The following is a 27,930-nucleotide window of genomic DNA, read 5'->3' as shown; positions in this document are numbered from 1 at the left end:
ATCTTTGTCCTCCTCATCGGAAGAACTGTCCGAGTCAACATCCGATGAAATCACCACTAGGTGAGGCGTCTCGGGATTCTCGTCGGAACTGTTCCCCACGTCCGTGTCTGCAGTCAAGTCGATTTCAACATCCCCAGTTAAGTCAACGATGTGGGAATCCTTTTTATGAGGCTTCTTTCCGCGAGATTCGGTCTCCGCCATCATGCGTCATGGATCTGAACCGTGGTCGTCGTCTGGAACGGTCTGGGAGGTGAAGTGTGTTTAAAGTTTGATGGATGGAGATTGAAAGTGAGGTCATGTCTGTCACCCTGGCCGCACTTGCCTAAGATGAGAAGCGAATGGAGCGAACGACGGCAGGTTGTTTCAACGTCACCCAAGCAAGCACCTGCTGTCGAAAACCGTGAATGGTTGCTCAGACTGTGATGGCTGCTGTTGCCCTTTTTCCATTTGCACCCACATGCTCGATAGTGCAAGCGCCGTGATTTTCGTCATCAACACCATTGCGGTCATCGTTCCAGAATAGGACTTCAGAGGGCTTACTAGAACAATAACGCACCTGGAGACCTGACTGCAAAGTATGTGAGAGCGTTGTTTCATCTACCATGTGTGGGTATACATTGGGTGCCGGTATTTGGGGTGACTTAGCGAGGTTACGGGCTGTGAGGAGTGATGAGTTGACATCCAACTTGGCTTTTTCTGACATGGATTGAGAGATCTCTAATAGTAGTAGACGGCAGTGCGTAGACTTATAGCTAGCTTATTCAACTTGACTCGGAGAATGAGATAAGATGCTGATGTCGTCCTGCCCAGAGATAAACACGTGAGCAAGGACGCATGGCCGAACTCGAGCGCAAAGCTCTTGACGAGGCTTTCTGAGAGTCAGAGAGGAGAAAGGTCATATGGCAGCTAGCGGCAATGAGAAGCCAAATTACCCCTCTGATGCTCTGAACTTGGACGCATGTGGAGGCATGTTCGCTGAAGTCCACTGCTGGTATACCAGGTCTAAATCACTAGCGCAGCAGCCAGTATCACCTTGTACTCTTAGATTATCCTATTACTATCATAATGAGACGTTCCATCGTGCTGGAACGCTTGAGTACATCACCTTGCTCCTGGATTTGGAAGTGACAGGATTCGCAGGTACCGTTGAGGGGTGGCTACTACCACCAAGCCTGATATCCAGTAGCTACCGTCATAAACTCCATCCTCAGTCTCATCAAAGTTTGTTCCTTCTGCGCATGATTTGATGCCAATCTGCAAGATGCTAAGAAGCGCATATCGCAATGATCTTTGGAATTATTGCTCCGCAAACACAGACTCCAAGCTCGTCCATGCATTGGTCCGAACAGAGAGGGCATGGACTCCTCGCCGGATCGTCTTGTACTCAGGTTGAAAATTGACTGTCTGATTTCTATAGGTGTCTAGCTCGTTGTTTATATACTAGGGGAAGGAGGGGGGTTATCCCCGGGAGCTTTAACGTGGCAGCTCTCTTGATACGTTGCTGGTTACATGCTATTACTTGACGCAGTGCTGATACCGTGCTGCAACACTGCTGCTGCACTACCTGTTACTTCCTCCTGTATCAGCATGCTATCCTGCTACGTTACTGGCATATGAGTTGTTGATCCTAGGTTGTAGTGCTGCAACCCAAGTCTTGTACATACACAACTCTCATTCTGAACGCTTCTGCCAGAAATTATATTGATCACATTCATTGGTAGGGGCATTGAGTGCCCCGTCTCGAGGCAGTCACGTGCTCTCCTAGTGATGCGGTGCCCTTGTGCGATGCGGCCGCAAGAGACGGTCCGAATGCGGGAACTAGTGGATAGGTACATCCGTAGGGAGGGGTAATGGCGAAGCTTAATCTTAAGTACGATGTCGGTCGACAGCAAGGCATAAAGCTCAAGCACTTCAACTAGGAAAATATCCATGACTGTGCAATAGCTTGAGCTTGGTGAGATTGCAGGTGATGAAAGCGGGCTGTGAGGTTGCGGGCTACTAGCCCCATCGCCGATAGAGTGAGACACAACGACAAGTCAGAGCAGGACGAAGTAGCTGACTCACCCCTCTCTGAGAACACTGCCATTCTGAGCACCTTGCATCCCCCACATCCCGAATCTCCTCACGTTCGGAGAACCCCGTTCAGTTGTCAATAGTAAAAGACCAGAAGCAAATAGCCTACCAGTCCCGCACACCAATCCCACGCCTGCCCTCCCTGAAACCTGTTTTCCCTGCCAGTGGTTGTCAAGTTAGGAAAGCTGACCAAACCCGGCCCCCGCGTGCCAATCTCCGGGTCCTTCCTAGCGAACTTTCCAGACCACCGGGTCCCATCCCAAAACTCACCCTTGACGGCTGCCGGCGGCCGACGTTGTGCTATCTGTGCAACCTGCGCCTCGCCGTAAGAATAAGAGCATGGATGCAAGCGGGGGGCGTACGTGCGTGCGGCGTGGCCAGGCAAGCCAGCGGCGCAGTAGCACATCGATTTTGCGCGTAATTGGACATAGGATAACTGGCGACTGTGCCGTATCGTTCATGGTTGATCTCCATCGGATTCCGGGGCACTCGCCAGGCCGAGAGCGCGGGATGCCGCAAGGGATGCCAAAAGTTCGGCAGGGCAAGAGCGAGTTGCGCGTGCATAACGACAGAGTACCAAAATCTGTCAGGGCGAGGTACCGGGCGGATGCTGTTCGTCATTGGATAGTAAAGAGCCTGGTATCCCCCACCAAGCAGCACGATCGAGACTGATGCTCGGGCGTCACTGACACGGTTTAAGGGCCACACGCATCATTGTCAACCAAGGGAGCTGCCGTCGGCGAAGCTCGAACCACTGGCTGGGCAAGTTCGGTCCGTAGTAATGGCCCGAAGAAGTGGCTACTGGCCCGGCCCACGGCGCCTTGCAGAAGTGGTCGTGTCGATCCTGCGATCGATTCGGCATCAGCTCCAACACAGGTCACTCTCCGCAGCCAATTTCGCTAACCCTCGTTTTTCGTTAGCTCTAGGTCCCGCTACCTTGATGTGGGAGCTTCCTATCCATGCAATGAACCAATTTTGTAGCTCTGCGTGCAAGAGCTAGCTCATCGACGCAAGAATGGGACCATCGTCGCATGGGATCGACATTGCAGACCTCCTATCCTCTCCATCGCGTGCTTGAGATCTCGTGCATTTTCCTCTTGCAGATCCGTGGGAAAGTATGTCCCAACGCGTCTCGACGTGCATTCTTGAGCCGCCCATGGCTTGCAATAGAGCGTGCTATGGATGGGAAAACCCCCAATGTTAGGCGACGGAACCGATTCCCCGCTGTCTAGCTGCCTGGGAGGCGCAGGGCGTAAACTTCGCGTCTAGGCACGGCGGGCGAGGAGGCTAGCTGAGTGGGCTAAGGCGAAGTGTCGGCTGACGGTCGGTTCGCGAGTGTAGAGACTTGACAGCTGATGATGACGAGGCGCGCGTACAATCGGCGGAAAGAATAGTAAGATAGCAAACAAAGGGATGAAGGGGCTAGAATAGGAAAATAGCTCCCGTGTGGTGATGTTGAGGGACGTAAGGAGTCTTGGTTCGTCTTTGGGCTTGTAAGGCATAGGTGCCTTATACGGCGGTTGGGAAGTGGAAAGGAATCTCGTAGATCTTGAGGGCTTCTTGTAAAGTGGTTCTTAGGTATTCTCCATATCTTAATAAGGGTCTGAAACCAAGGTCGGATGGCTTCAGTCGTCAGGGTGTCGAGGTACGGTACAACATGGTCCTTGCAAGTCCCTCGATGTACTTCGGTTACTAGAAAATAGAGCTAATTAGTTGATAGAGAGGTCTGGCACTGCCCTTCCTATGCAAAGTCTGACACAGTGAGGCAACGCCAGGTCATGTTTTCGGAGGCGGGCGACCCTCCGCCGACTGAAATATGCGGTACGAGAGAGACACGGCACAGTAGGCCAATCCCCTTCTCGTATTTAGCAAAGGAGTCGGCATACTGGTGGTATTGGCATGGAGTGGGGTCTGGGGCAAGTCGCACGGCGTCGAACTCGCTTGTTATTCAGCTGCTCACCTCAGGACATGGCGTGGTTTGACAGCAAGACAGCACAGATGAGGCAGCCAGTTTTGGCCTAAAATATTGTGGCGTCATAACGATATAGCCTCCTTCTGGTGCCATGATCCAGTAGCGGGAAGAAGGCCGGAATTGCTCCTTTGAAGTGGTCCAACATGTACTAAACAGCAAGCACACAGTGATTGGACGGTGGAAGCACTGGAGAGGCCCCCGCCCGTGAATGAATAGAGGAGATTCCGTTCTGTCCCAGTGTTTTAGCGAGGGGTTGGGGATGGAGGCTAAGAAGTCACCTTTCTAGAAGGGCTTACGGCACGGGGGGGTGCACCCTGCCAGTGATGACAGCAGAAAGCGCGTGTTGGGTGCAGGTCCACGCGGGCAGGGTCCGGCAGTTCGAGTGGACATCGGGAGGCTTGGAGGACATGATGGGGACACGGCAAGAAGCCGATGTGGTGAGACATTCCGGGTTTTGATAGGTCGGCGTGCCGAGACGGGAGGCGGTGCCCGGCTCCTCTAGCCTCGCTGGCCCCTCAGATCTCAGATGGAATCTCGTGGAGTTCCCGGGGTCGAGGCCCGAGCATCTCCGAGCGTTTGAATCTGGTGGCGGCTGCGAGTCATCTCTGTTGGCCACTGAGAGGAGAGTAAACGCCCTGGGCCTTCCAAGAGCGTGCTGACTGCGACCAGTGCCTCGGGTCCCGCCCGCTGTCACTAGGAAGATGTGACAGCTGCAGCGCCCAATTGGAGCTGTTTGGAAGGGGGACATGTGCCGGTAGCGCTGTCTCGAGGGCTCTAGCAGATGCGGATATGTAGTGACAAGGCGGAGACACTAGACTGCGACCGGTGTTGCTGTTATGCACGTGCTGCCGGGCCTGTACGCCAGAGAGAAATTCGTCGACCTTCGTCTCCCCGCGGCCGGGACTCCGCAACGATCGCTGCGGGGGAGCGACGGAGCACAGACGCATGGCAAGTCTGGCGACAGTGCGGCTTTGGAACGCCCACCGTGCTGCCAACGGGGACAAGCGATGCCGTGCAAGACAGCGGGTGGTCCGGCTGGCTGGGAGACCACGGCTGAAACAGCCCGCGAAAGAAGCTGACGACATGCTGTTAATTGGAGCAGCCTGCGTGGCTGCAAAGAGCGCCTAGTCAATCGGATGCTTCCGCGAAAGCCTTTTCGGGCTGGTGGTGTAGAGGCGCCTGCGAGGCTAGCACTCCCGAGGAGTGTTGGCCGCAGGCGCGAGCAGCCGTTGGACAGCCACAATGGAGGTCATGGAGGGTGGAGCAAAAGCAGATGTTCTGCAGGGAACGGCCCTGGTCGCAAAAGCACGTTGTTGGACACCATCACGGCCATGGACCTCGTTGGCCCTTATTTCTGGCGTCACAAGGCAGCTTTCGCCGGCAGCAGATCGGCACAAGGACAGAAATGCAGAGCACGATAAGATGATTATTGTAGACCGAAGACCGAGCAATAGACTCCACCAGGCCGAGAACGGCAGCCCGAAATCCTGGATCTGGCATGCAAGACGGCGAACCGTCTGCAGAGGCCTGCCGCTAATCGCTGGCGGCTGCGGGAGTACCTGACACGGCCATGCTGACACGGCCATGCTGACACGGCCATGCTGACACGGCCATGCTGGCACAGCCATGGCACTGCCAGCGTGCCCTCGGCACATCGGACACCTGCAGACGTCACTGCCATTCACGCGTCGTCACGCTGCCTCACCAGCGATGCCCCCTGTGCCAGATGCTGCCAGTGCCGCCGCCCATCTACGACTAGGTACTGTCAGTGTCGCGCTCGGCCTACCGGATCCCGCCATGCTGCACTTACTATGTATCCCGTTGACCCATTGGCGATCACGGGCCCCTGCGGCTGGCCCACTGACGTCGCGTCCTTGTCGTGCCGCACCGTGATGGTCTTGCCCATGTGCTGCGCTTTGTCGAGCTTCTTGACCGCATCTTGAGCCTCTGCGGCGCTCGCAAACTGCACCGTCGCACAGCCTTTGAGCTTGCCAGTCGCCTGGTCCCGCGGTAGGACACTGTGTGTGGGAGTCACACCATAGCTCCTTAGAAGCGCTCGCAAGTCCGCCTCGGAGCACGAGAAGCTCAAACCAGTGATGAAGATCCCTCGAAATTCAGTGCGAACGACGCCATTGCTGATGTTCACAGGGAGGCCGTTGGGGGTTATCGAGTACGCTGGCGTCTGGGGCATCATGGCGTGTCGTGGTACTCCAGTGACTGGCGCCGTGGGAGCCGCATAGCCGTACTGTGCTGTTTGCGTGGTATAGGCCGTGTAGTAGCCTGCAGGCGCCGCGGGGTATACATATGAGACTGCCATGGGCGCTGAAGTGACGGGAATGTTCATGGCCGTTGTGCTCATCATGGTCCGAGTGATGACGTTTAGGTCTATACCGCTTCGTCGGGGGCTATGCGAGCCCGGTTGCATTTCACGGTGCCGGGATGAACAATTGCATCGGACCAGATTCGGCTGGGCGCCGTCTCGGGAGAGCTCCCACTCGTGCACCAGCATTATGTTGGCATTGACGCCTGGATCTGCAAATCGATCTGCATTGGTTGTTAGTTGAGGCACCTCGCTACAAGACTACCAGTGACTTGCTGTAGGCCAGGTCGGCATCTTTCCTACCGACCACTCTGAAGTATCCCTCACGCAGTCCCGGTCGCGCTTCAATGACTTCGGTCCACTTGGGCTGGTTCACGATGGAACCGCGGACATAGTCTTTCAAGTGCTGCCATGTCCAATTGGGTGGAAGCTTGATCGTCGGTTAGTAAAGCCGAGGGCGTTGGGGGTGGTCAACTTTACTCCTGACACCCAGATGAAATGCTCCTCATTCTCGGAACCTCTCGAATGTGACTGCGATCCGGATCGAGGCATATTTATAGATCGATGATAACGCTGTGCGAGGCAATCGGGAATATAGCCGACGAGTAGTGTGTGTTGTGAGGGATCGAGTATAACGGTCTGTAAACTCTGAGACAAAAGTGTGCTGATAGAAATAATCCGCCAACGGAAAGAACAATGATTTAAAGGGACCCCGGGAAGGAAAATCAGGAACTTGTAAGGTAGGCTCGACAGTAAACAAGCATCGTGATAAATGTCGGTACTTATATACCTGACCAGGGGAGCATTCAGCCCAGCTAGGGAGAGCATCGACTAGCCCACACCATATCGCAAAGCTATTGTGGCTACGGCGGCATTCTCCATCCGAGTAGGCTTGCATGTCAGCATGCCGGATGCGTAGGCCAACCACGCATCTGGCCTGCCCATCAAAGCATCATTGAATTGCACATTGTGATAAAACCGTCTTTTCCAAGCGACATGTACTAGGCGCTTCTGCCAAGAACCAATCTGAGGTGTATCGGAGCAAGTCTAGATCAGAAAAGGTGGAGACAGGGAGGCGATCAACTAGCTGCGCGCCGCAATGTTTGCTTCCGTCTGGACATCTGACATGGCATGGTGTTGCGCGCAGCAAGATAAGAGTTTTCGCGCACGGCACAGTGCAAGGTGTTTCGAGTCCTGAGTAGGAGTGCAAAAGCCACCACGCAACCACAGCGCCTCTTACCATACTGACGGAATAAAAGCCACTGCCAACCACCTCGGCTTACGTTTTAGGAATGAGAATCCCAGAAAAAGCCTTCTCATTAGAACAGGGAAGATGCCTCACAGACGATGACATCAACATGCCGCGTTCTAAAAGTAGAGACAAAAGCTATGATCAGCTCTGCTCCTAATTTACATTTAGGCAACTGTTATGAAGCTGCATGTGTGGCATGGATTTTAGCGACGGATTGGGTTAACTGAAGTGCCAGTGTCGAAGTCAGTCTGTTGCTGAGGGCTGAGATATGGATGGATACCACCTGCAACGATACCATAGCTTGCCTCGAATATGCGGAGTAGAGGTGCAGGAAAAAAACGCAAGAGGGACCATGTCCGATTACGCTGCAACGCTTGACCAAGCGGTCGGGGTCTGCGGACCCTCCCTTAGCTATCAGAGTTCATCTCAATGTAACTCAGGAGGTAGACAGCCAGCACGACTAAAACGGCATGCAGTATGCTCCATATCACGTGAGCGTGACACCATACCCGAAAGCTTGGCTCAGCCCTCTCTCTCGTGGAAAGCGTACTCCGTGCCACAGAAGTACACGTTAAACCCTGTGGTAATGGCGAGATTGTGAGACGCGCGGTTTTGACATGGTCTACGTTTTCCAAACTATGAGCTTCCGGTCAAATCCGCCACTGACAACCCATTCCTCCTCTTTCTCCTGGCCGTCAGCGCCTGGTCGACGAAGTTTTCCCGCCCAGAGACAACGGATCTTTGAGCCGGCTTCGTGGCCTTCTAGGGTGACAATGACCTTTCCTGTTGAAGCCTCAATGCCGCGGATGACACCGTCATCGCTATTTACCCACACGCCACTTCCATCGGGTCGCCACACGAGTGCTGGCGTTGAGTACTGAGTCTGGGGTGATAAGGTGGTACACTGCACAAGAATTGCAGCTTCTTCACGGTCTTGTACAACCAGAGCAGCTCGGGCTTGAGAAGCTTGCGTCGTATGCGCTTCCTGCAGGCCCAGGCGAGACTCTGGGGAACGCTCTCCAGCCACAGTAGACGAGTCAGTGAAAGGAGGCAGAAGAAGCCTGACGATAATGAGCTTCATGTGAGGGACAGCCGAGGTAGCAACAGCCAGAATGGAAGGGTCCGTAGGGCAGATGGCAAGTGCTGCAGGAGTGAATGCCACCCAAGCATTTGAATGCGGTGCGAGGTTTTGCTTGCCGATTAGAACTAGCTTACGGGAATCGTCCTCGGGTCTAGGTACAGAATAGTAGTAGATAAACGTTGAATCTCGTCTCGAGAGAAGCAGCAGAGGCCTAGATGACTCTGGATGCTCAACAAACAGAAGTGCTTCTGGGTTGCTGGGTAGGTCTAGAGTCGCAATGGGCTTTCCGATTTTAAGATCTTGATCTTCTGCAACCTCTATGTGGTACACGAAGACCTTTGTGTCCCAACCAGCACTGGCTACATAGGCCTCGCCAGCACGTTGCCAGCTGGTCAGTCGAACGACATATTTGGTATGGTCTCGCCGTTCATCCAGCACAGCCTCGGACTTAAGGTTGAATAGTTTGATTCGTCCAGACATGCTTGAAATTAGGATATGATGGGCGTCTAGAACAACGCAATCTAGAATGGGGGCGTCTTGCAAGTGTGTGTAGGATCGAAGCACGTCAAATGTCTCAGAGTCTGGCCTTATCACGTTCAATCGTCGATCTGCAGTGCTGGACAGGAGGACAGAGGTAGGAGAAGAGGTTTCGGGAAGAGCGAGTTGGTGCACGGTCGCGTGTAGGATGTTCGAATTAGACGGGAGGGTTGTGACTACGGTGGGTGTGGATGGAGCTGATAAATGTCAGAATCGAGTGTCTTTATCCTAGACCGTCCTAGATACGAATGGGGAATCTCACAAGGTTGTCGCCATCCCGTCTCCTCGTCTCCGACGCCTAGCTTCTCGAAGTTGACGCTTAGGTCATACGTCTTCTTCTCCTCGAGGATCTTCTCAATCGTCAGGCCATCTGTAGCATTCGCGCCAGTTTCTGGTGGAAGTCCTGCTTCATTCAGGAACGCCGTCAGTGTCTGTATGCAGCCACTTTTGTCAGTTAGTGAATGTTAAGGGTCTATCGGAGGCTGCGCACATCACGGTAGTCATTGGCTCGGAGATAGCGAGCAACGAGGGCGGCCGCAGAAAGAGACATGCTAGTATAGGTGGCGACTGGGTCTGAATGGCCTCGGGGTGGTGAGATATGGAGTGAGAGGTGGGAGGAAGACTCGACGACTGAGAGCAGCGATGATGTCGGAGATGGATCGGCGCACGGGTCCCAAAGCGCGGCGGAAAATCCCGCCTTCGACAATTTTTGAACTTTTCCACATCACACATCCCCAAATTCACACAACGCCAGCATGGGCAAGGACATCGACGAGCTAGCCGAGGATGTAGAGTCAAAATTGTTTGTACCAGATCAAGATCGGCACAGTATTCAGGCATCTGTTAGCAAACAGGATACAGTTGGTGATGATTTTCCTCGAAGTCTCGTACGCTGACCTGAAAGCAGGGAGTAAATGGAAAAGGTCCCCATGATGCCTATCGTCATAGATTGACAGACATAGAAGAGCTTCAACAAGTTCTTTCCGAAGCTCCATACGACGTAGATGTTCGCATCCGACTAGCACACGCCTACAAGCGTCTTGGATATCCCGATCTTGCAGTTGGCGAAGCTTACAAAGCCTTGCTTCTCATAGATGAAGTTTTAGAGGAAGGCGGCGAGTACCATGAAGAAGCATTAGAAGCCGCATCCTCGAGCATCAGAAGCTTAATCAAACATGGTATAACTCCGGATTCTAGTCACAGCAATGGCCACCAGCATGGCCTGTCTGGTGCCCAGGCGTTACAATCATCAGATAATCCTGTAGTCACTGATGAAGACGTCGTAGTTTGGGCGAAAACCTATTGGTCTAGAGCTTCGTAAGGCAACTTTTCTTCTACCGCTCGTCCCTGTCAGTCTCTTCGAGGCGATATTTCAATTTTTACAGATGACCCAGGAGAACGCAATTGGAGATCAAGATTCAGCCAGCTCATTCACACTCGCTGCTCCTGAATGGAATCCTGAAAGCTTGCTAAGTAACTGTAGATACCCTCTTCTGGTAGAATGCTTGATGCTTTGTGGCTGTCTGAAGAGCGCTTCGAACTATTGTTCGATGGCTTTGAAATCATTCCCAGACGACCAGAACATCTTAGCTTTTCGAAAGAAATTGGCCCTAGAAGTATCCTCATACTTGCATTCCAAAAATATAGACGTAAATGAGTTCGGCAAAGAGGACTACCCGGACCGCGGACTCGTTCGTAGAGAGCTTTACCCATGGAATGATCACGAGCCCGATCGATACTCTCCTACCAGCATAGATTTTCTAAATCATGAGATGAGTAAGGTCGCCCCTAAGTTAGAAGTTCTCGCAGTAAAGCTTCCTGTTCTTTCTATTCCGAAAACATCACTCAAAGGGTATGTGAAATGAATTTACCAAAGCCTCCTGTTTTGAAGGCCATAACAGTCCACCCGTAAGTACCTGAAGATCCCAAGCTTAGTAGTGCGAGTAGGGACAAATCTCCAGATGCTTCGACCGAGTTTGACCAGCAGCTTGGCATCTTTGCTAAAGAAGATATATCTCCCGGCGAGATAATTCTCAATGAAAAGTCGATGGTAACCGGAATTACGCGGCTGCATGATTCCTTTTGCGACGCTTGTAGCATCAAGTTACCAAAGATCACGACAACCGCGCTAGATTCAGATAACACTTCCAATCCCGAGCAATCGATATGCTGCGAGGAATGCGACGACGTATTCTTTTGCAGCCAGGAGTGTCACGATCTGGCCCAAGAGTCCTATCATCCCGCAGTTTGTGGCGCCGTAGTGGATATCATCTCCAAAAATGTCCCTCCTACCGAAGCGGCAGATTTTCTTTACTCTTTGCTTCTACTACGTGTCCTCTCCATGGCAGAGACACAGGATATACACCCCCTCGATGTAAAAGAGATCAAGTACATATGGGGAGACTACCACGGACTACCACTTAACCGACTGTACCAAATTGGCACAGACGAAAAGCCACTCGATAATTTTGGAGGCGTTCCTCAGACTCTTCCATTCTCATTTGAAATGAACGTACAAACGCCCCTTCACCTCCTAGAAAAGATGGACGTCAACATTTTCACTCAGAGTCCGCGATACGACACTTGGGTATTCAACACCCTGTATGCGAAGTTCCGAGGGACCGCATCTGCTCGACAGGGTCTAGATGGAAAGCCGGAAACTGGTGCAGTCCACCCTATGTGGTGTCTCGCCAACCACAGCTGCGATCCAAATGTAGCGTGGGAGTGGGAGGGTAGTATCAAGTTTTGGACAAAAGAGAAACGAGTGGGTTGGAAGGGGAAAGAGGCACGAACAGTGACTGGCATCAAAAAGGGTGAAGAACTGCTTAGTCATTACTGTGACATCCGATTGCCGGTCAAGGAGAGGCGAGAGTGGGCTGCTGGTGCCCTCGGCGGCGACTGTCGCTGTGAGAGATGCGTATGGGAAGCCGGCGAGCCTCGCGATGGGGATGAGGAAAGCCGTTCGTGAAAGCCCCACACTCGCTCTGGGCTTGTGCACTGTCGCTTAGCACCGCTTGTGGTCCTCTAATACGTTATCAAAAGGTTTAAACCTACAGCTTTGAGAAGCCTGATAGCTTGCCGGCCTACCTCCGACAGTGTTACAATGCTCATTTTGTTCCCCTTCTTCCTTAATCGACGTCGCACCAATCTCTCAGTGCGACCCGGGAATGACATACCTACTAATATGTAGACGAGGGGCTATGGGATCATCAAGTCTTCATCCTTGCCGGTCGAATAATATCTCATATAAAATATCGAGGAGCCTTCCGTACGCTCTGTTGAAACCAGTTAGCTTTCGTGAGACAGGCGGATCTAGCAGCTACATAACGCTTTAATTGCTACATAAACCTGCGGCGTGATCGGAACGCCAGCTCCGCTGTATATTTTAATTCCTAGTAGCGATGCGACTGCTCGATCCGGAAACCTTTGGATACAAGCAATGTAGACCTGGGGTGATACGTGCAGGGATTGAGGGCGACCAAATATAAACGACACAACTCACTTCCACAAGGTCTCGATATCAAGCCTCTATTGAAGGCCCCAAGCTCTGTCAAAGTGTACTCTCTCAAACCCCGAAATGGCCCCCAGATTCTCCCCCTCGTACACGTGTAAAGGAGTGGTGGGTACCTCAAGGATAGATGTTTGAAATCAGAACTAGGAACTTGTGGACTGCACGATATATTTTTTGAATCCGTGTAATGACGAGATAGTCAGGGTATCAGGGTGCTTATCGGCATCCTGTGTAGTTAAAGTCCGCTTGCAAGGATTGGTGATCCCATCGTCTCTCGTCCATGACCGACGCTCAGCTCGATCAAGTGATATTTCACCATTATTCCCGTCATATCCTTTGGTAGGGTCAAAACCACTCCCGAGAATAGACATGTTCGAGAAGCCAATTCATACCGTTTCCCAGTCTGTTAGTTCTATGCAGGTCAAGGCGGTTGTGCTGCAGGTCATGGACATTCAATACGGACCCGGAGCAACGGGGTACTAGTCAAATTTGTGTACACTTCTCTATCTCAACCCGAGGTGTCTCGGTGAGCTTCCCTGCCGGTCAAAAGGATAGATTTGAACGCGTTTCAGATAGGCGAGAGTTCATTAGATTACCACAAGCGGTGTGAAAACGGTGTAAACAGCTGTGTCACAGGACTGCATGATGCTTCATTCGCGAAAGCAGTAGAGTAGCCTACTGAACCATGACTTGCATTCAACGCAGGCCGAAGTGTGTTCGAAACTTCGAAGGTTAGTGAGAAGTGAAGAAGTCACGATGTGGCCGCTAACATGCTCGGCGTTCGGGGAAACGTCCACCGAGTGCTTCCGAACGGGACGGTGTCGTATCGACTCCTTGTTCTTGAGGCACAACAATCTCTACTTCATCCCTCGTCATCACGCCAAACAGAGTCTATAGTCAGACCATGCAACATACCAGGCTTTCCTGCGCAATGCGAACCTAGCCAAGTCCCAGGATCTGCCTTGAAGATACGGAGAAATCTCCACCGAACCACGCTCCATCCAGCGTGCCTTTCCCACGGGGCGTCCCCGAGTTTTCTCCACTCTCGCCTCATCCATGGGCCAAAACACCACTCACGGTCATGGACGTCGCCTCTGTTCTCGGGTTGCACCGGCAGGCGGCCCTTCCTGTAAGAACTTCGCGGAGAAATACCACGCCGTGCGTGTCAGGGACCAGATAGCTACTCCCGATCAGGCATCCCGTTAGCATACCATGACTCGATGCGGAATTCCCATGAAGACTACCGAGTGGCATCGTGAGTAAAACCGGTCGACTTGTCAACACATGGGAAGTGTTGATGATTCGGTGTGCTAGCTTGTGTGGAGCCAGCGGTCCCGTGTCGTAGTCCATCCATGGGCGACTTCACGAACTGGGTGGGCCTATAAAACCCCGCATCCCAGTTTCACAGGAAATTTTTCGCGCTAAATATCAACTTCTTCTCATTTCTGCACTGCTCTAAAGACTCCTGTGCCATGGCCCGGGGAAAACGATGGAACGTCGCGGACGTTCTCGAGAAGAAGCAGTTGCTCATCGCCGTCAACTGCATTGCGGCACTGTCTATCTTCTTCTTTGGATATGATCAGGGAATGATGGGCGGCGTGAACAACGCCGAGGACTACATCAATCTCATGGGATTCGGATACATCGACCCCGTTACAAAAGACCCTGTGATCACGGACAGCCTTCTGCAAGGTGGTATCGTGTCTGTGTATTATCTCGGGACTCTCTTCGGATGTTTATTGGGGGGATGGGTTGGCGACAAGGTCGGAAGAATCAAGACAATCGGATTGGGTGCTGCTTGGGCTATCCTCGGAGCGTCGTTGCAATGCTCAGCTCAGAATGCTAACTGGATGATCTGCGGTATGAGACTCCCGCAAAAAAGTTGCTGCTTAAATACTGATTGAGTGTAGCGCGTGCTGTGAATGGTATTGGTACAGGTATTCTGAACGCCATTGTCCCTGTTTGGGCGACTGAAACTGCCGAGCACACCTCTCGCGGCAAATTCATTGCCATTGAGTTTACTCTCAACATCTTTGGTGTTGTGGTAGCGTATTGGCTAGAATTGTGAGCATTTTTATGGTATATCTAAACTTAGACTAACATGAAGATAGCGGATTGTCTTATGTTGATGGCGGCCGCTCAGCTATCCGTTGGAGGTTCCCCATTGCTTTCCAGATCATTCCACTGTTGTTCCTCCTGGCCGCAGTTTGGTACTTCCCTGAGAGTCCTCGATGGCTCGTCAAGGTCGGCCGCGATGATGAAGCTCGCTACATTCTTGAGAGACTCCGAGGAAAGACTGGAGATGACGAAGGCAAAGCTGAGGCCGAGTTCCAGGATATCAAGGCTGTTTCCGAGCTTGAGAAGAAGACAGCGAACCGGAGTTCCTACTATGCCATGTTTTTCGGCTTTGGATCCGGCAAACTTCACACCGGCCGCCGAGTACAGCTTGTTATTTGGCTTCAGATCATCCAAGAGTGGGTGGGCATTGCCGGAGTTACAGTCTATGCTCCAACAATCTTCCGTATCGCTGGGTTCGATTCGAATAAATCGCAGTGGATATCCGGATTGAACAACATCTTCTACATGTTTGCCACTCTAGTTTGCGTGTTCACGCTTGACCGTATAGGCCGCCGCTGGACGCTGTACTGGGGCGCTATTGGTCAGGGGATTGCTATGTTCCTAGCGGGCGGCATGTCTCGTCTCGGTATCAATGCCCGTGACGCCGGCAATATTGACTTTGCAAATAGCTACGGTGCTGCAGCGGCTAGCTTCGTCTTCATCTTCACATCTGTTTTTGGTGCGACCTGGCTCACGGTCCCATGGCTCTATCCCGCTGAAATTTTTCCCCTGGAGGTGCGTGCGAAGGGCAACGCATGGGGCGTCGTCGGATGGAGCATTGGTAACGGCTGGCTCACCCTCCTCTGCCCAGTATTTCCCCTTGCCCTAATAAATACTTGTATAACATGGCTAATAAAATTAGGTCATGTTCAATGCCATCGGAGAGAAGACGCTGTATATATTCGGCGCGAGTAACATCCTCGCGCTGCCGATGGTCTGGGCGCTATATCCCGAGAGTAACCAGCGAACTCTCGAAGAGATGGACCTTCTTTTTGCTGCTGAAACGCCGTGGGTGTGGGATGCGGAGAAGAATTTCGCGCTATTGAAGGAGCAAAACCCGGGGTTGGTAAACGCAGCAAGGAGAGGAAGCAGTGTGGTAGATCCGGAGACTGGATTACGGAGGGTAAGTGTCATTGGTGTGAAGACATTGGATACGAGGGAGGTTGGAGACATGAAGGAGGAACTTTGAAAGGTTTTATCTTTCGATAAGTATAGATGAAAGCCCCTGGTGAGGAAAAGCTTCTTCATTCGCCTCGAACGGGAGCAGAACCAGAGGCATTACGTGTTAGATGGTATGAGCCTACGAAATAGATCTATAATTACCCGCTTGATGCATGCTGAACTGTGACTGTCTCCATGAATCTTCATCATTCACAAAATGTGAAGTTTTGAGCATGGAAATCCGGTCTTCGGGTTTCGCGTTTAAGCACTCGCGAAATCAAGGGCACCAGAGTAAAATGGCCTGTTCGAGGTACACCTGGCCAAACTCGCATTATGGGTTCAATATGTAATGATTTCGAGCGCGCACATCGGGCGCCTGGATTTTACGTATCAATACTTGAATCGACCGCCCATGATGATCGTTTAGACAATCGTCGGATCAACTCGAGGCACTCCTGGCCCTACACACTTCGTAAACCACAAGATGTCAAGCTCTAAGAGCGTAAATCGGGGTACGAACCGTCTCAACGCCACACCCCGCGGTTCGGCTCGCCGCATTGTGGCGTGAAAGAGGAGACATGGCGTCATCGTGAAGACATTTTATATTACCAATATCACGCCCTAATACTCAGTCTCTCATATAAGCCCCGCAGTATATACGAATACTCATCACAATCCATCACACTCCTAAGAAAATTCCATTCTCTAACCCGAAAACAACGCAATAGCCCTTCAAAATGCCTCACATCCTACTTATCGGCGGCCACGGCAAGATCGCGCAGCTGCTTACGCCGCTTCTGCTCGCGAAGTCTTGGTCCGTTACCTCGCTCATCCGGGCCCAGGAGCAGGTCTCTGCGATTGAGAAGCTTGGAGCCGGGAAGCCCGGGAAGCTGAGCGTGCTAGTCGACAGCATAGAGGAGGTGAAGAGCGAGGCGGATGCGAAGGGGGTTATCGAGAAAGCCGGCACGAATGAGCAGATTGATTGGGTTGTTTGGAGTGCTGGTAAGTGTATTCGTTCTCTCGTTTTGAGTTGATCATACGTCAAGTGCTGTCACACTTCTATCACGTGATAATTTCCAATTCCCACAATTCGGAGCTCCTGTTTCCACATAATCTATAACAAAGCTACCTAGCATCATCTTCCTAACATACCATAGGCGCCGGAGGCCGCGGAGGCCCCTCCCGCACCCTAGCCGTGGACCGTGACGCCGCCATCGCGTTCACTCGCGCTAGCATTGCGAATCCCCACATCACCAAGTTCCTGACCGTATCTTACATCGCATCGCGCCGCAATCGGCCATCCTGGTGGACCGATGCCGACTGGGAATCAGCTCAAAATGTCAACAACAATGTTTTGCCAACATACTTCCAGGCGAAAGTCGCCGCCGATGAAGTCTTGACTGCGGGCGCGAAGCTCCGGTACGACGAGGAGGCAAAGAAAGGCGTCGAAGAAGGAAAGCGGTTCCACGGGATCTCTCTTCGTCCAGGTCAGCTGACGGATGAGCCTGCTGGGGGTGTTACTATTGGGAAGGTGCCGTCTAGAGGCACGACGAGCCGGGCGTCTGTTGCGGAGGTCGTGGCAAAGGTTTTGGAAACTCCAGGAGCAAAAGGATGGCTCGATGTTCTGGATGGCGATGATTCGGTTGATGCGGCGGTCGAAAAAGCTGTGAAAGAAGGGATTGATTCCGTTGAGGGTGAGGATTTGGCTGCGCAGAAGGAGCGGGCCGGGTTGTGATTAACTAGGTATTAGGAAAATTGATGAGTAAGAGTGCGATGAAAGTCCACAGTTGAAGTGAAGAAGTATCACGTCGGCCTCCTAAACCAGATCTCAGAAGCAGCTATCGCGAAATGGTACCAATTTCGACTTTACATGATCTCAGTATTATGGATCAGAAGCAGAATAAAGTGCTTAATTGAGTCCGTCTCGACTGGCAGAACGGGCTCACTCCATCGTCGTCTCTTTCACTATAAAACGCAGGATTGCTAGTCACTCCATTCGCCTGAAGAATATTAGCCATACAGAATGGCTATCAAGCTTCAGAATATTCTCGGGGGTCTCGAAGTCTCTTAGCCGGCCCTTTCCTTACATCCTATATCCTTTTCCTAGATCTATTCCCACGCTCCCCTTCAATCATTACAGATTAAGGCGCTTCCCCATTCAGCACTGCTTTTCGACGTTCATACTCTTCCAGGAGGTCTCTTAGATTCTCACGAAACAGCAGATTGCAGACGTCCTTTATTTCCTGTGGCAAGTTCATCGCGAGCAACTTTCGGTGGGCTGCATCGGCATTGGGGTAGCGTCGTCTTTCTATGGTCCATGTTGGTAACAGGATTTGGGTGAGTCGTACGGCTTCGGCTTGGGTATCCTGGTTCATTTTGTTTCGTTCTTGTAGGGTGAGACAAGAATAGGGAAAGCGGTTGGCGGGCCGGTATGGCGTATGAACAGGAGCTAGGCTAGATGAGAGTGGGTGTTTGGTTAATGAATCTATATATTTAGCGTTCAATGGAAAAAAAGAAAATAACAGAGTGCTCAAGTGAGCCACCATGCCCATAGTAACGATCTCTTGCTCAGCCGTGGGTCGGTTCCCTTCTTTGAGAGCTGCGCCCCGGATTTCGTCGGCATAATGAATCAGAGCACTTCGAGGTGAAGACGTAGCACCCAGCGAGCTTACAGGCCATTCGTCACCGTTTATGTTTATTTGCTTAAGGAGGACGGACGAGGCGTGGAGGCGTACTGAAGAGAGGCCTCTGGTATCGCATCTACTCGTCGTCTACGCACATTGGGTACTGGGGAAAATCCTGAAGACATCCGACGGGAATAATCCCTCCACTCCACCTAGCAAAGGTGGGGAGGGAATTATCAGCCCTCATCTCACAATCATGCTCTCACTTAAACCTTGCGCTCTCTCCAAAACCAATTTCTCCTTGTCATGACTTCAGGCCGTAAACCGCGCGACCCGGTCCTCCGGCGCATTCCATACGACTCTCCGCGATCCGCCTTCATCGAGGCTCTCGAGAAGAACGGATGCGTAATCGTGCAGAATTTTACTAACCCCGAGGCCTTGGCAAAGGCGAAAGAAGAGGTACAGCCGTACCTAGATGTTGAAGAACCGGCTAGCTCCGTTGGAGGTAAGATCGATCGGAAATTTATGACCCTTGTGTGTGCATCTAATACCGAGTAATCAAGCGCTGCAGGGGAGCACGAAAACATGCACGCGTCTAATAGGTCGAAGTGCTACTGTTCGAGAGAAATTCTTCGCGGATGAGCTATACCAGGTATTCAACTTTCTAGTAAACCGTTCTCCACATCTCTTCTGTATCATCCTTCCTTAGCGCCCCATTACAGGCCTCTGTAGACTGTTATACCACTGCTCGTGCTGTTCCAACGTTTTTCGGGATAGCGGTATAGCATGTATGCCTCTTATATTGAAAGCATGGATCTTTCGTCAAATCACCACTGAAACCCCAACACCGGCATCTTAAAATGCACGAGCGTACGGGTTGCTGATTTCGAACATTTACCGAAGGGCTTTAAGCAGTGGTAGACTAGTTTATACAGGGTCATCATGCGGCTTTCTAAAACATTAGTCGTAAACAAACCCACTGAACCTCATTTCTAGGACATCGTCGAACACTTCCTCGCAATAGAAAGCACCTGCTACTACGGTGCTAACGCCACCACCACAACATGTCACCCCCTGCTTTCCGTCTCCATCACCATGGACATCAGACCAGGCACACTCGCCCAGCAGCTTCATCGCGACGACAAAAACCACCACGCGCGCCACACCGCGGTCCCATCCTACCCAAGGAATCGCGACGTCCTTCTGGGTCTCTTCGTCCCCGACTGCGCTACGCGGCGTGAAAACGGCGCAACGCGTGTCGTGCCGGGGAGCCATCTGTGGGGCGACGCGAAGCCGGATTTCGGGGACGGCAGCAAGGGCGTTGTGGATGTAGAGATGGAGGCTGGAGATGCGTTTTTGATGTTAGGAAGCCTGTATCATGGCGGTGGGCAGTTTATGTTGGAAGAGGGGAATCGGATGATGCATATCATGTTTTGCTGTGCGGGGAACATGCGCCAGGAGGTGAGTTTAATTGTCACGATTCGGAGCAGGAAGTCGAGGCCATGGTGCTAATGCGTTTCGGCGCTTAGGAAATTTCGTTTCTCTCGTACCCCGTTGAGGAGGTGAAGAAGTACTCGAAAGTGGTGCAGGATAGACTTGGGTGGACGCAGTCAGAACCGAATTTGGGGTGGGTGGATTTGAAGTCGCCTGAGTTCATGCTGCAGTAGAACAGGGAATTGAGTTGAACATGTGAGTATAACATGAGAGCCCTTCAGAGTTCTGCTTCCACCCCTGCGTTTGTCTACTTGCTGTGTGAATAGAATCATACACGGGCGCAAGGACCGCGTTCACGGGGTTCTTCTTTCAGCCCGCTTCGCACTCCCATGCTTGCGGGGGACGTGAAGCCTCAGGGATGCGGAATGTGTAGAAAGTGAGAAGAGGAATCTCAAGTTCGGTACTTTCTATCTACTGATCTGTTGTCTGCTAGCGTAATACGCCACTATACGCCACTAGCGTACCTCTCTGGAAACCCTATATATACCCCTCTTCCTACATATATAATACACAAGAGTTCTCTACTTTACATGGCTTTTCGCCAGCAATCATCTGTTCTACGTTATGTAGGACAGAGTGGTTTGCTATCTAATAATGAAACGGAATGTTTTAGGCACGAACAAAGATAGTATACAAACATAGAACAATGATGGGGCTTCCAGAAACAAGCAGAATGACAGACATGATGGATCAAGGATAAGGAATTGTTCCAATTGGTCGCCTCAATCTCGTCTTTCTTAACCGAACGCCTCCACAAGATTGAACTCGAAGGCGGAGTGGTCCTCGTTCAAATTGATCGTGTGAGGATTATAAAAGAAGAGCGTCCAGGTAGTAGGTGCGAATGTCCTGATTTCAAAAACGTGATGAGAGCGGAGCCCAAGTTTCCTGAGAAACATTTAAGCGCTTGTGTGGACGTACGTTCATATTACTGATCACGTGGCTTGATACGACGCTACAAGGCTACTCAAATATTCGGAGAGTAGAGACTGACTCAGGTACAGAGCTACGATTGGGTGAATGCTCGCTTATGTAAGTCGGCCGGGCTCAACTTAATAGCACGTAATGACCAGGATCATTCACGACAACAACGTCTCCCTCCGCGAAGCACGTCTTCACCCGCTTCGGCGATTATCCGCGGCTACTCCGCCTCTTCATTGGAGGCTCTTTTGCAAAGCTTTGGCCCAGAGCTTGAGCGAAGATAAGATCACGGCACATGAGCACGGCGCCTCCGAATGTAACGACGCACGTGAGAACGCGAAAGAGGTGGCCCGACTTCAGTTGCTATGGCCTCAACTCTTCAATCTGACAGTTAGACTATCCAAATTAGGTATTGACGAGAACGCTCGATTTGTATGCTTCATGCTGCTCATTTCCACGTGTACGCTCGGGGATCCCTTCCGACGCAGAAAGGATGCCGGCATCGACAGCAAGTGCAAGGAAGCACCCGTGGCAACAACAGAGTTTGACCTGCGTCAACAAGCGGGCTTTACCATGTATCCATTACTTCGGCGATTAGTCTCAGACCAACTATCACTCCACGCTACACAAATTTTAATCCACCCGTAGGGAATATCAATATCTGACCGCGTGTTTTACCGCGTTAGGCCAACGGGCCAAGTCCGGAATGATCCCCACGGGCCACCGGTACATCGTCGACCTACCCAGGCGCCATAATGTCGGAACAGATCTGCTGCCGGGGTTCGCGTTACTACCTACTTGAAGGTTTGATTTCCGCATCTTTTGGAGCCCCTCCTGCCTACACTCCGGAAAACTTTTCAGGCATTATTTCAAACCCAGAGTCCGATATGGCAAGCGATCTCGGTCCCATACCCCACGAGGGATATGGCGCCGTGTCCAAAGAGCACGATGAGCATGACGCGAAGGCGTACACGTCTCAAGGCTCGAGCTCTGATCTGGGGTATCATGATGGTGCTGCAATCGACTGGACCGAAGCGGAGGAGAGGAAGCTGGTTCGCAAGATTGACTCGATTCTCATGCCGCTTCTTATTCTTGGCTTCTTTGCTCTTCAATTCGATCGTGGGAACATGTACGTCTCCTCCTGTATTTTAATCACTTGCGTGTCTAATGACTTCAAGCGGAAACGCGCTCACGGACCACTTTCTCAAAGATGTGGGCATAAAGCAGAACCAGTTCAACGTAGGACAACAACTGCTTTCAGTTGGTATAGTTCTACTAGAGGTAAGTACAACAATCCCATGCTGTTCGAAAAGTCAATGTTGTATACTGACGTAGGACTAGATACCCAGCAATATCATACTATACCGCGTTGGACCGCGAGTTTGGATCACTGGCCAGATATTCTGCTGGTAAGACGGATCGTTTGCTCCTCTTTCGGCCGCATCTGACCCAATCGCAGGGGCCTCGTAGCGACATTTCAAGCATTCCAGAAGGGACTCGGCGCGTTCCTGGTCACTCGCCTCCTACTAGGCTTTTGCGAATCTGGCTTCATCCCCGCGTCTCTCTACACGATGACAACGTGGTATAAGCGCGACGAAACCAGCGCCCGCTTTGGTGCTTTCTTCATTGGCAACTTCGCGGCGCAGGCCACCTCCGGGCTGATCGCATATGGAGTGTTACATATGCGCGGAGTCTGCAACCTTGCAGGATGGCAGTGGCTCTTCATCATTGAAGGACTCTTCACAATCACAGTCTCGTTCATCCTCATGGCATTCTTACCTAAGAACCCGTTCGATCCAGTGCCATTTACCAGGATTCAGTACTTCAGCCAGCGCGAGAAGGACATCATCCGCCGGCGTGTCTTCCTCGATGATCCGACTAAGGAGAAGAAGTCTAAGAACATCACCCGCGCAGAGCTACTTGATACCCTTGGAGACTGGAAGCTGTATCCCCATGTGCTGATGACCATCGCCGGACTTGCACCCAGCAACACGATGACATCGTATGCGCCGACGCTGGTAACCAGCTTTGGATATGGTCGATTAAAGTCGAATGCGATCACGAGCATCGGAATGTGGATCTTGACGGTTTTAGCAGTGCTCTGGGGCGTAATGGCGGATAAGTTTCACAGGCGGGGACCGCTGGTATTTGGTGGCATCGTTCCATGGGCGGCGTTTGCGGTATGTCAAGTTCCTTTCATTCCGATGATCAATAGAGGTACTGATTATTGCAATAGATTGGCAGCGTCATCGGATCTTACCACCCCAAGCAGAAGAAGGCCAGGCTCGCAACCTTACTTCTCGGAATCGGCTTCAGTAACGTCTGGCACCCTTGCAACGCGTCCTGGGTTGCTCTCAATGCCAAAACACCCGGCGAGCGCAGTATCCGCATGGCGATGATGATCATGGGGGCCAACGCAGGCGGCATCATTGGGTCGCAGCTCTTCCAATCATCGGATGCGCCCTTGTATCATACGGGATGGGCTGCGATTGCTGGTATCATTTGCTTTGGTGTTCTCATGGCGATAGTCTGCAACGTCCAATACTGGGTCCTGAACCGGAGGATTGATAAAGGGTTAGCCACTGGTCTCGTCACGGGCGAGGCGGCGGCGGAGGTCGCACAGGGAGCAGTTGTGGGCGAGAAGTTCCGGTATCGACTATGAACAATGGCTTTCGATAGGGAAAACCATCTACTCAAAGTTGTATCCGTAGCTCGGTAGTCCGAACAGTGGAGGAAGCTATGTTGGCGCTACTCTACTAAAAAATATTTATTGTGGTATGAGCAACTCACGGGTCTGAAGGCGTGCTCATATCTTATTTTGTCCCTGAATATCATTTGGTACTATACTTGATGTAGCGTTAGCAGTTCTCTCTACACGAAACATCATGAGCATAGTTAGTGTTTCTTTCCCCTGTTCCTTTACCTCGTACTACCCCACCAACACCATCGCCCCTCTATCGCACGTCATCCTGTCCCACCTTCACGCTTATCTTCATCAGACTTGAGAATTATCACACAGTCAAAGCCTCCTCCGCGGCCAAGGCATGCCGCATATCACGCAGTCCGGTAGGTTAGCGCGACAGCAGGTGCACCGAGTCGCGTGGGCTGCGATTTTCGGGCTCACGACGTGGTACCGCTTTTGCACGGCGCTCAATAGTAGCTAGCTGATCTACTCTATCATACCGTCTACACTTCTCTTAGGTCCTCTTTCCTTCGAATCTCTTAATCTAAATCTGCTCTTCGTGAAGTAACGCGTCCCAACTCAACGCGACTGGACGCGTCTGTTCCGCATTTGTTCCGTTTCTATTAATATCCAATTCGTCCACTTCGTCTTCAAAATGGCCGAGAGCTCTAAACGCCCCAACTTCCTGGTCATTATCGCGGATGATCTAGGCTACTCCGACGTCGTTGCCTTCGGCAGCGAAATCAAGACGCCGAATATCGACAGCCTGGCGAAAGATGGTCTACGCTTCACAGATTTCCACGCCGCGAGCGCGTGTTCGCCTACGCGGTCGATGCTATTAAGTGGGACTGATAATCGTATGTCACCTATACGCGTCTTCACTCAATTGGTGCGATTCTGATGCATCCTACATCGTAGATATTGCCGGTGTCGGCGCAATGATAGAGTCAATTCCAGAGCACAAGAAGGGCAAGCCGGGATACGAGGGGTACTTGAATGATCGAGTGGCACCATTACCGGAGTTGTTGAGGGATGCGGGTTACCTGACGCTAATGTCGGGGAAGTGGCATTTGGGCCTTACGGAGGATAGATGGCCCGGGAAGAGGGGGTTTGAAAGGAGCTTTTCGTTGCTGCCGGTGAGTTTGGGGATGTGAATTCAAGGGTAAAAGGGTTGAGGAAGTAATTGAGTGATGCTGACGGGTAGTGAATAGGGAGGTGCAAATCATTATGGCTGGGAACCGCAATTGGAAGAGCAGGATAAGCTACCACTACTGCTCGAACGTGAGGTCCCCAGGCATACTTGTTTTGCGAAATATTCAAGAAGCTCACTGGATTAGGCACAAACGTTTTCTACGTCGAAGACTCCACGCTTATCAAACCGTCAGAACTAGGGCCCAATTTCTACTCCACCGACGCTTTCGCAGACAAACTCCTCCAATACTTCTCCGAGCGCACAGAAGACGATGCAGCAAAACCCTTCTTCGCATATCTTCCCTTTTCAGCTCCGCATTGGCCTCTCCAAGCCCCAGAAGAAGAAATACTCCCCTATCGCGGTCGATATGACTCAGGACCAGAAGTCCTCCGCCAGGAACGCATCGCCGCCCTCAAGAAAGCAGGTCTCGTCCCTTCACACGCAGTTCCCCACGATGTCGTAGCACCCCACTCTGGCATGCTGTCGCAAGCTTGGGACACCCTCTCTCCCGCTGATCAGGCTTTTTCTGCCCGGACAATGGAAACCTATGCCGGTATGGTTACCCGGATGGACACGGCCGTCGGGCGTGTAGTCGACTACCTCCGCGAGACTGGCGAACTAGACAACACGGTTGTGTTATTCATGTCAGACAACGGCGCCGAAGGACTTCTTCTTGAAAGCGCACCGGTGGTCAAAGGAAACGTCTTTGACCATATAAAGAAGTACTGCGATAATAGCCTGGACAATGTCGGCAAAGAGAATAGCTATGTATGGTATGGCCCACACTGGGCATCTGCGGCGACAGCCCCAGGGTGGCTGTATAGGGTGTTTACAGCGGAAGGTGGGATTCGCGTGCCGCTTATACTACGGTCTCCACCTCTTACCGGTGAGAAGAAAGAGGGCATCGAACATGTTTTTGCGACGGTGATGGATATCGCGCCCACGATACTTGAGTTAGCGGGCGTAGCGCATCCGGGAAAAGGAGAGTGGAAGGGGAAGCAGATTGAAGCAGTGAAAGGCAAGAGCTGGGTACCGTATTTGACTCACAAAGACGGAGCCGGCGCGATTCACGACGAAGATACAGTGACTGGATGGGAATTGTTCGATCGCATGGCAGTAAGAAAGGGGAAATGGAAGGCGGTATTTATCCCGAAGCCGTATGGGCCGCAGCGGTGGCAACTGTTTGATCTAGAGGCTGATCCCGGGGAGACTAGAGATTTGGCAGACGAGGGGGATCAGCAGAGGGAGAAGTTGAATGAGTTGCTGCAGCACTGGGATGAGTATGCCGATGAGGTAGGAGTGGTTGGAGCGGTGCCGGAGTATGGCGTCTTGCTTGTGGATGGAGGCGGGAAAGAGTAGGTTCCTGATACATCAATGAAAACGCCCCTTCGCATATCCAATACCCCTTGTTTTCACTCTACATACAGTTGCTTGTCTGTTAGCCATTCACTAACCGCGTTCACTTTATTCGCTGATGTCTAGAACTCCTCTCTCTCTTGCCATCTCATATCCCTCATTCACAAGACGCGTTGTTCAAGAGCATGGCGAAGATGTGTCCCGTCAAACCCGCAGGCCTATACCTACATTTTGTCCAAAATCACCAACAATGGCCAACATACATGCACAGTGTTTTAATATATATCTCCCAGCAGATACTTTGCGTTCGCTATTCGAAATCTCTCCATCATACTCGACTTCTCAAATCACAATTTAAAAACAACCCCGAAACCCATAATTTCAACACCAATCTCAACCTTCAACGTTCCCCAACCCGCGTCCACAATGCCTTGTCACACCAATACCCCCAACGCCACTCAATCCCGAGGCGACCACCCCTCCCGCGACCAGCCGCTCTATTCAACTAATGCAGCTGGGTATCCTCGACCCGCGCCCCTAAGGCCATCTCGTCCCGTTCCACAGCCAATATGCGCCTATTCCTCACGCGAACGACCAACCCGCTCCACCGGTACGGTACGGGAACCTATGCAGGCGCCCCCTAGACAGCCCCGTATCGTCTTCCAACCCACGGCAGCACAACCTCCAAATGAGCGGCCACTCAATTCAACCGGTGCAGCCGAAGAGCCCCTACTAGTGCCCCATAGGCCATCCCCTACCGCTCCCCAACCCACGGCAGCCCGTCCCTCACGTGGACCACCGTCCTCCTCAACCAACTCAGCCCAGAATCTCCAGCACGCCCCTCCTGAATACGGCACTACTGCTGTCGACTGGAACGAGCGAGGCCCAATGAACAATGTGTGGGATGCTCTCTACGCGGAGCGCGATGCCACAAGGGCCGCAGAGAAAGCCGCCTTTAGGGCGCGATGGGCGGCCCGCTTTCAGCTACTACATCCTACGAGGCTGCTCAAGAGGTTCGCTGGGATCTCGTCGCCAGAGTGGAGTGAGGTGCCTTTGCTGTCTGCGGGATCTTTGGCTGGGCTGTTGCCGGAGATTCGGGTGGGGGAGGCGTTTGGTGAGGAGTTCGGAGATGGTTAGGTACGGGGTCTTTCTCTACTTTCTTGATGTAGGAGAGGGGGAAAGTTTAGGAAGGGATGCGGTTCTTGAAGTTGTTTGAGTTGGATGTTTGAACTGGGGCGGTTGGATAGTCTAATGTCCTGACTATCTTATTCTAGAATACCTCCCACCATCGATCATCACGCTACCCGCACCATAGGAAGTGCTTCCTATACACTCACATATCGTGGCTCCGTTACCGTTATTACAAGTCCCCATAACAATATCGCAAGTCCGGCTCAAGAACATGGTGTATCTGGCATGGTACATGTCCGAGCAGAAAGTGACGGAGTACGTATTCTTAGCCAGCTAGCCTACGGAGTATGGTACGGTTAGCTCGGCTACTTTGATATAGAACACGGTTCCTATACTTAGCCCTCACAGTTCTACGGTACGGTTACGTAAGCCTCCACACACACACAGAGTATATATACGGCGTACGTAGCCTAGATAGATGCTCATCCAATACATCACTTACCTCGT

At 51.9% G+C, this 27,930-nt stretch overlaps 11 protein-coding genes across 11 annotated transcripts; 9 read left to right on the top strand and 2 right to left on the bottom strand.

Moving 5' to 3' along the window:
• Positions 1-5,746: 5,746 nt before the first annotated feature.
• Positions 5,747-6,917, bottom strand: BDZ99DRAFT_567268 (uncharacterized protein; the record flags this gene model as incomplete). Its single annotated transcript, XM_033727669.1, has 4 exons — positions 5,747-5,794; positions 5,856-6,589; positions 6,642-6,795; positions 6,846-6,917. 4 exons carry the CDS (start codon positions 6,915-6,917, stop codon positions 5,747-5,749), a joined length of 1,008 nt encoding a protein of 335 aa, XP_033582387.1.
• Positions 6,918-8,228: 1,311 nt separating this feature from the next.
• BDZ99DRAFT_195605 (WD40 repeat-like protein) lies at positions 8,229-9,840 on the bottom strand. The gene is made up of 3 exons (XM_033713195.1): positions 9,726-9,840; positions 9,498-9,666; positions 8,229-9,432 (listed from the first exon to the last, which is right to left on the bottom strand). The coding sequence occupies exons 1-3, from the start codon at positions 9,783-9,785 to the stop codon at positions 8,240-8,242; spliced, it is 1,422 nt and encodes a 473-aa protein (XP_033582386.1). The 5' UTR covers positions 9,786-9,840; the 3' UTR covers positions 8,229-8,239.
• A 150-nt stretch (positions 9,841-9,990) lies between these two features.
• Positions 9,991-10,556, top strand: BDZ99DRAFT_516145 (uncharacterized protein; the record flags this gene model as incomplete). Its single annotated transcript, XM_033725047.1, has 2 exons — positions 9,991-10,095; positions 10,143-10,556. 2 exons carry the CDS (start codon positions 9,991-9,993, stop codon positions 10,554-10,556), a joined length of 519 nt encoding a protein of 172 aa, XP_033582385.1.
• Positions 10,557-10,785: 229 nt separating this feature from the next.
• BDZ99DRAFT_516144 (uncharacterized protein) lies at positions 10,786-12,203 on the top strand (the record flags this gene model as incomplete). Its single annotated transcript, XM_033725046.1, has 2 exons — positions 10,786-11,087; positions 11,183-12,203. The coding sequence occupies 2 exons, from the start codon at positions 10,786-10,788 to the stop codon at positions 12,201-12,203; spliced, it is 1,323 nt and encodes a 440-aa protein (XP_033582384.1).
• Positions 12,204-14,218: 2,015 nt separating this feature from the next.
• On the top strand, positions 14,219-16,173 carry BDZ99DRAFT_435740 (general substrate transporter; the record flags this gene model as incomplete). Its single annotated transcript, XM_033717496.1, has 4 exons — positions 14,219-14,606; positions 14,657-14,810; positions 14,858-15,674; positions 15,727-16,173. 4 exons carry the CDS (start codon positions 14,219-14,221, stop codon positions 16,051-16,053), a joined length of 1,686 nt encoding a protein of 561 aa, XP_033582383.1. The 3' UTR covers positions 16,054-16,173.
• A 468-nt stretch (positions 16,174-16,641) lies between these two features.
• BDZ99DRAFT_459289 (uncharacterized protein) lies at positions 16,642-17,769 on the top strand. Its single transcript, XM_033719133.1, has 2 exons — positions 16,642-17,027; positions 17,183-17,769. The coding sequence occupies exons 1-2, from the start codon at positions 16,763-16,765 to the stop codon at positions 17,758-17,760; spliced, it is 843 nt and encodes a 280-aa protein (XP_033582382.1). The 5' UTR covers positions 16,642-16,762; the 3' UTR covers positions 17,761-17,769.
• A 1,094-nt stretch (positions 17,770-18,863) lies between these two features.
• On the top strand, positions 18,864-20,633 carry BDZ99DRAFT_459287 (PhyH-domain-containing protein). Its single transcript, XM_033719132.1, has 5 exons — positions 18,864-19,154; positions 19,213-19,301; positions 19,646-20,110; positions 20,179-20,519; positions 20,577-20,633. Exons 1-4 carry the CDS (start codon positions 18,956-18,958, stop codon positions 20,314-20,316), a joined length of 891 nt encoding a protein of 296 aa, XP_033582381.1. The 5' UTR covers positions 18,864-18,955; the 3' UTR covers positions 20,317-20,519; positions 20,577-20,633.
• Positions 20,634-21,205: 572 nt separating this feature from the next.
• Positions 21,206-21,863, top strand: BDZ99DRAFT_516140 (uncharacterized protein; the record flags this gene model as incomplete). The annotated part of the gene is made up of 2 exons (XM_033725045.1): positions 21,206-21,636; positions 21,710-21,863. 2 exons carry the CDS (start codon positions 21,206-21,208, stop codon positions 21,861-21,863), a joined length of 585 nt encoding a protein of 194 aa, XP_033582380.1.
• Positions 21,864-22,074: 211 nt separating this feature from the next.
• BDZ99DRAFT_409298 (MFS general substrate transporter) lies at positions 22,075-23,885 on the top strand. The gene is made up of 5 exons (XM_033716540.1): positions 22,075-22,190; positions 22,240-22,342; positions 22,403-22,470; positions 22,521-23,241; positions 23,298-23,885. Exons 1-5 carry the CDS (start codon positions 22,138-22,140, stop codon positions 23,721-23,723), a joined length of 1,371 nt encoding a protein of 456 aa, XP_033582379.1. The 5' UTR covers positions 22,075-22,137; the 3' UTR covers positions 23,724-23,885.
• A 348-nt stretch (positions 23,886-24,233) lies between these two features.
• BDZ99DRAFT_567260 (arylsulfatase) lies at positions 24,234-26,334 on the top strand. The gene is made up of 4 exons (XM_033727668.1): positions 24,234-24,601; positions 24,663-24,880; positions 24,956-25,025; positions 25,082-26,334. The coding sequence occupies exons 1-4, from the start codon at positions 24,400-24,402 to the stop codon at positions 26,293-26,295; spliced, it is 1,704 nt and encodes a 567-aa protein (XP_033582378.1). The 5' UTR covers positions 24,234-24,399; the 3' UTR covers positions 26,296-26,334.
• Positions 26,335-26,640: 306 nt separating this feature from the next.
• On the top strand, positions 26,641-27,541 carry BDZ99DRAFT_495179 (uncharacterized protein). The gene has a single exon (XM_033723357.1). The coding sequence runs from the start codon at positions 26,719-26,721 to the stop codon at positions 27,427-27,429; it is 711 nt and encodes a 236-aa protein (XP_033582377.1). The 5' UTR covers positions 26,641-26,718; the 3' UTR covers positions 27,430-27,541.
• The last annotated feature ends 389 nt before the right edge of the window (positions 27,542-27,930 follow it).

The sequence above is a fragment of the Mytilinidion resinicola genome (genome assembly GCF_010093595.1).
Source record: "Mytilinidion resinicola strain CBS 304.34 unplaced genomic scaffold BDZ99scaffold_3, whole genome shotgun sequence".
Taxonomy (NCBI): domain Eukaryota; kingdom Fungi; phylum Ascomycota; class Dothideomycetes; order Mytilinidiales; family Mytilinidiaceae; genus Mytilinidion; species Mytilinidion resinicola.
The sequence above is the reverse complement of the archived record's forward strand: the minus strand, read 5'-3'. Positions and strand labels throughout refer to the sequence as shown.